The sequence below is a fragment of the Sinocyclocheilus anshuiensis genome, unplaced genomic scaffold, assembly GCF_001515605.1.
Source record: "Sinocyclocheilus anshuiensis isolate Anshui unplaced genomic scaffold, SAMN03320099.WGS_v1.1 scaffold210, whole genome shotgun sequence".
Classification (NCBI taxonomy): Eukaryota; Metazoa; Chordata; class Actinopteri; order Cypriniformes; family Cyprinidae; genus Sinocyclocheilus; species Sinocyclocheilus anshuiensis.
Genome location: NW_015547666.1, coordinates 788,018 through 793,772, shown reverse-complemented (window position 1 = coordinate 793,772; position 5,755 = coordinate 788,018). Strand labels below are relative to the sequence as shown.

At 42.1% G+C, this 5,755-nt stretch overlaps 2 protein-coding genes across 5 annotated transcripts in view; one reads left to right on the top strand and one right to left on the bottom strand.

The window, feature by feature from the left end:
• Window positions 1-3,162, bottom strand: part of LOC107702595 (heterogeneous nuclear ribonucleoprotein D-like) — a 5,695-nt gene extending 2,533 nt beyond the window's left edge. For 3 of the 4 annotated variants that reach the window (XM_016504961.1, XM_016504964.1, XM_016504962.1), the window contains exons 1-6: window positions 2,057-2,298; window positions 1,507-1,675; window positions 1,266-1,427; window positions 1,047-1,178; window positions 655-763; window positions 411-575 (exon numbers count right to left, since the gene is read on the bottom strand). In XM_016504961.1, coding sequence (XP_016360447.1) covers window positions 411-575; window positions 655-763; window positions 1,047-1,178; window positions 1,266-1,427; window positions 1,507-1,675; window positions 2,057-2,145 — 826 coding nt within the window. In that variant the 5' untranslated portion in view covers window positions 2,146-2,298. Of the gene's footprint in view, window positions 1-410; window positions 576-654; window positions 764-1,046; window positions 1,179-1,265; window positions 1,428-1,506; window positions 1,676-2,056; window positions 2,299-2,434; window positions 2,559-2,939 lie in introns of those variants that run through there. The other variant, XM_016504963.1, reaches the window with a different exon arrangement.
• Window positions 3,163-3,856: 694 nt separating this feature from the next.
• The window catches only part of enoph1 (enolase-phosphatase 1), a 5,801-nt gene continuing 3,902 nt past the window's right edge, over window positions 3,857-5,755 (top strand). The window contains exons 1-3 of the mRNA XM_016504928.1: window positions 3,857-4,094; window positions 4,178-4,279; window positions 5,380-5,582. Of these exons, the coding sequence (XP_016360414.1) occupies window positions 4,011-4,094; window positions 4,178-4,279; window positions 5,380-5,582 (389 nt within the window). The 5' untranslated portion in view covers window positions 3,857-4,010. The remainder of the gene's footprint in view (window positions 4,095-4,177; window positions 4,280-5,379; window positions 5,583-5,755) is intronic.

Below are 5,755 nucleotides of genomic sequence, written 5' to 3'. Positions count from 1 at the left end.
CGGCAATCACTCTTTTTTTTTTTTTTTTTTAAGTGGCGTTTATCGGTTTTTGCAAATTAACTCTTCATATATAAAGTGATATTAAAATGAATACACTATTCAAACGGTTTAATAATACTTAATAGTACTTAAATAATTAACATTTTGTTACAACTGTATCCTTATACTGGTTGAATAAATTATTCTTCTAAATACCTGTGTGCTTAATTGTACTGACTTCAACTTGGTATAAAAAATAAAAAAAATGGTGCAATTTTGCCAAATTATGCTCCAATGTAAATTTTTGCCTAAACTGAATGGATTTTTATAACTAATGGCTTCCTAAAGGGTGGAAAAAAACAATACATCATGAATATCAAGGCTTGGGTCTCTGAAGGTTAAATGTTCAATAAGAAACTGTGTAAAATTACCACTGTAATCATCATAGCCTTGTCCATAGCCATAATTCGGATAGTTGTATCCCGAATAGTCATAGCCAGAATAGCCGTTATAGCCCTGGTTGTATCCGTCGCCGTAGCCTCCATAGTTCTGGCCGTAGTAGCTGTTGTATCCTTGATTATAGCCCTGGCCCTGTCCTGTTCACAGAGTCAGAGGAGCACTTTCAGTCCAGAACCACTGGAATAAAAGACAGCAGCAATCTCTAGATTTGCAAACCTCTTCCACGGCCCCTGAAGCCGCCTCCTCGTCCTCCTCCAAAGCCCCGGTCCGCTCTGCCCTGCTGCTGTCTGTAAACTTCTTTAGGCTGGGCAACTTTGACTTCACACTGGCAACAAAGATTAACAGCATTACTCACATGTAGGCTTGGGCAAAGTATTGCTTTACTCACCGTAATAAAGAGTGACAGCATAAAACCATCTTTTTAACACAGCCATCAAATCGTAACGCGATTTAAAAAAAGAAAAAAAGCAACCTTACTGACCCCAAATGGTCGTGTAAATATAAGACAATACTAAGATGGATGATTTGCCTACTATGATCCGTTTTATTAATACAGATCGAGGTACGCGTGTCTGTCAAACATAATATCACGATAACATCCAACATACCTTCCCTGATCCGATTTGATGGTATCTGTTCTCCAGCAGCTGCTGAACGGGATCCTCTAAAACGTACGTCACGAAGCAGAATCCCCGCCTTTCGCTTGTTTTGGTGTCCATGGGCAGCTCAATGTTTTCAATCTTTTCAGAGAAAAATACACAGGTTAGTTTAGACGCACCGGTGTGGTGATACTTCCAAACAATTAGACCTTAATTTGAGATACTCACTTCCCCATAAGCTCCAAAGTACTCCCGGATCTGCTCCTCAGACGTGTCTGGACTCAGACCGCCGACGAACACCTTCTTGGGCGGCTCCTTGCCCTTCATGGCTTTGGCTCTCTTGGGATCGATCAGTTTCCCATCCAGCTTGTGCTCCTTCAGCTCTAGCACCTAAACACATCAAGAGCCTGCTATGAATGCTGCCTCAAGGATGTTATCACTAAGCGTAAAGACTGAGGGGAACACTTACCCTATCGACGCTCTCAGCGTCTCTGAAGAGAACGAAGCCGAAGCCCCTGGAGCGGCCCGTCATGGGGTCTGTTTTGATGGTGCAGTCAAGGACCTCTCCAAACTTGGACAGGTAGTCAGTAAGGTCTTTCTTGCTGGTGTCCCAACTGAGTCCACCGATGAACATTTTCCTACACAAAAATAAACAGCATTCAAATCACACCACTGAATAATTGATGCACTAACACGCAACTGCTGGTATTATACACACATTTGCTGGTGATGCATGTAAGAAATGCAACAGAATAAACTATGAAGTATTGTTTTTGGTAATTAAACCTCATTGGTAGCTTTTTTTCAATGCCCAAACTAAACGCTGATATGCTGGTACGCAAACGGATTAACTAACGTTACTAGGTTTCGAGCATCTTGAGCTCGATGTTATGCAGTTTAATATTGTGCATATTAATAATATAAGCGTTCCACACATGGAAGTGAATGATCGACAAGAAGATTGTTTCTACATGTTAAGCTGCTGTTGTTGTGTCGCGCGGGCCTCGCTCCGGACTCACCCGTCGTCCTGCAGGTTTTTACTCGCGTTTATCTTGGAGCCTTCTGGAAACTCGTCGGTGCTGAAGTCACCTTGCTCTTCGGCCTGCATTTTGGAGTGTGTGTAGTTTGGTCCGACGCCTGCTACGTAACTGATTGTATTGCTGTGGATTTAAAAGGTCAAAGACTTCAACACGAATAAAGTGCCGCGTTGATTAAAATGGCGGACGGAGATCAGTGACGAAATCCGTCTGCACGAGGAAGGGGAGGATGGGCGGGGCTTACGCTAATATTTCCGAAGAAAAAAACACACGTTGTTATAATAAAAGAGACATCTAATCACAATGTGTTTTTTGTTGTTTTTTTTGTTTGTTTTTTTGCAATGACCCAGTTATCCTTACCCTGGAGCGGCCCGTCATGGGGTCTGTTTTGATGGTGCAGTCAAGGACCTCTCCAAACTTGGACAGGTAGTCCGTAAGGTCTTTCTTGCTGGTGTCCCAACTGAGTCCACCGATGAACATTTTCCTACACAAAAATAAACAGCATTCAAATCACACCACTGAATAATTGATGCACTAACACGCAACTGCTGGTATTATACACACATTTGCTGGTGATGCATGTAAGAAATGCAACAGAATAAACTATGAAGTATTGTTTTTGGTAATTAAACCTCATTGGTAGCTTTTTTTCAATGCCCAAACTAAACGCTGATATGCTGGTACGCAAACGGATTAACTAACGTTACTAGGTTTCGAGCATCTTGAGCTCGATGTTATGCAGTTTAATATTGTGCATATTAATAATATAAGCGTTCCACACATGGAAGTGAATGATCGACAAGAAGATTGTTTCTACATGTTAAGCTGCTGTTGTTGTGTCGCGCGGGCCTCGCTCCGGACTCACCCGTCGTCCTGCAGGTTTTTACTCGCGTTTATCTTGGAGCCTTCTGGAAACTCGTCGGTGCTGAAGTCACCTTGCTCTTCGGCCTGCATTTTGGAGTGTGTGTAGTTTGGTCCGACGCCTGCTACGTAACTGATTGTATTGCTGTGGATTTAAAAGGTCAAAGACTTCAACACGAATAAAGTGCCGCGTTGATTAAAATGGCGGACGGAGATCAGTGACGAAATCCGTCTTACCCCTAAACCTACCCCTCACAGGAAACTGCTGGCAATTTTTGAATTTAATAAAACACCGTTTTGTATGTTTTTTAAGCCGTTTGTTTTACGGGGACACAGGAAGTGTCCTCATAAACCATGTTTACGTTGTAGTACCCATGTCATTATACACATTTGTGTCCTCATAAACCATATATACCTGTACACACACTCACACACACACACACTCACACAACTACCAAATAAGTACACGAATTCATGAATTTCAAACAATGGGTATTTTATTTATATGCAGCCTTTACTTATCACATTCACTTTAATTGTACATTTATTATTATTTGGATAAAAGCGTCTGCTAAATGTCTAAATGTGAATGTACTTCCTTACTCAACAGCCTTTCCCAACCGTGTTGCCAGATTTAAAAAAAATGCGGCTACACGCCTATTAAATTACTAAATAAATAATTGTATGCACAAAACATTTTTACCACCTCAAAAAGTGTGTAGAACTTCAATCTAATATTTTATAAACTTATTATCACCTTCTGATGCCTATTACAAGTATATTAAATATAACTGTAAAGCTGTTGTATATGATAACGTATCATACAAAATGTACATACATATTTTAAAAAATAGCAAATAGATAAATGAAGTGTGCCAATGTAAAGTTAGCATTAATTACACTGATAACAGAGGGCGGGGACTTCTGTGCGACCCGCAGCCGCTCCATGTGTTAGCTCAGCACTAGCCTGCATGCTGTTGTTGATTCGTTTGTCAAAAGCTGAGCTTCTCATCTGATATAATCAAACCAAACACAGGACTTTAACAAACATATAAATCGTTCGCCATTGATAGAAATGGCAGCGATTGCAGTCCCAGTAAATACCAGAGTCTTTCTTCTGGACATTGAAGGAACCACGACGCCCATCACGTTTGTCAAGGTAAGAGCTCACAGAGATAATAGAGCATAGAAATGAATTCATTATGTGCGAGGAGAACCAGTCCGATGGTTTATTGTGTGCAGGACATCTTATTTCCCTACATCAGAGAGAATCTGGAGGAATATCTGTCTGCTCACTGGGAAGAGGATGAATGCAAACAAGACGTTCATCTGCTCAAGAAACAGGTCAACACCTTTCAAAACACACCGTTTATGCGCTTTGGCCAACTTATTTTCACATGTAAATAGGTAGTCACTGTTTTTAAACGTTATTTTCATTTGTACCACAAAAGGGGTGTACCTTTTTGTTATTATTCGCTTTACATTAAGGGAAGTATTATACAAACGCTTCAAATCCTTTTAGTCCTTCTCAAGATATATTGACAAACGCTTTAATCTGTGGTGGTAAAACATGGTTAAACAATGTTATTCTTGGAAAAACAAAATGCATGTAAATCAGTGGTGTTATGAAATGAGGAAGCAACGTTTTTTTTTTTTAATCAAATGTAAATTAATGTCCCGGTCACATTGTCTTGGTTAAAGGCACAATATGTAATTTTCGCCGCTAGAGGGCGCGTATTCAAAACAAACAAAGAAGCAAAGGCATAGTTTGATGATGCCTGACTGAGTGTGGAATCATGGGAGTTGTGGTCTTCATCCCCACAGCCGATGCAATCCGACGGGACTCGGGCAGAAATCATGTTCATGGATGAGCTAATGATTTATTAACGTAGTAGAATGAAGCAGGGTGAGGCTGAAAGCCGCCGAAGCGGAACGAGGCGCTGAACGAGCGTGACACACGGCTGGAAATCAGCGGAGCTTTTATTATGCCACAGTCGACCGCTTCCGCTGCTTCCGGTCGTGCGTATGTGGGGTAAAGCAGCGGAGCTTTTATTATGCCGCAGTCGAGCGCTTCCGCTGCTTCCGGTCGTGCGTATGTGGGGTAAAGCAGCGGAGCTTTTATTATGCCACAGTCGAGCGCTTCCGCTGCTTCCGGTCGTGCGTATGTGGGGTAAAGCAGCGGAGCTTTTATTATGCCACAGTCGAGTGCATTGCCTCCTCTCACTTGACTTTCCCCCATTAATTCTCAGTTACCCCCCACTAAAGTCACGGCACATTGTTTTGGGGGTTCTCTTAAAACTCAGTGGGCTCAGGGGAGGCAAGAGAGACGCGGACTTCTGCTGTAACTTTACCTGCCTACGTTTCTTTAGAAAAGCAAGCGATTTATACAGTTTTAATGTTATATTTTGTAATATGGGTGTATGGGTACCCCGTGTGTGTTTCAGGCTGAAGAAGACTTGCGGCAGAATAAAGCGTGTCCCGTTCATGCTGTGGACCAGACGGTTCACACAGATGAGGAGAAGGCCATCCGGGAGGTGGTGGATAGCGTGCTGTGGCAGATGGCTGCGGACAGAAAGAGCACTGCGCTGAAACAGCTGCAGGGCCACATGTGGAGAGCCGCGTATGTGACGGGGAAAATCAAAGGCGAGTAAGTAACCTCATCTTTACCAGCACAAACAGCCCATGTGTGTTTGAGCAGGACTGCTGACCTAGATGGTAAATAGTCTTCTTGTTTATTAATACATTTACATTTAGTCATTTAGAAGACGCTTTTATCCAAAGCGACTTACAAATGAGGACAATGGAAGCAATCAAAACCAA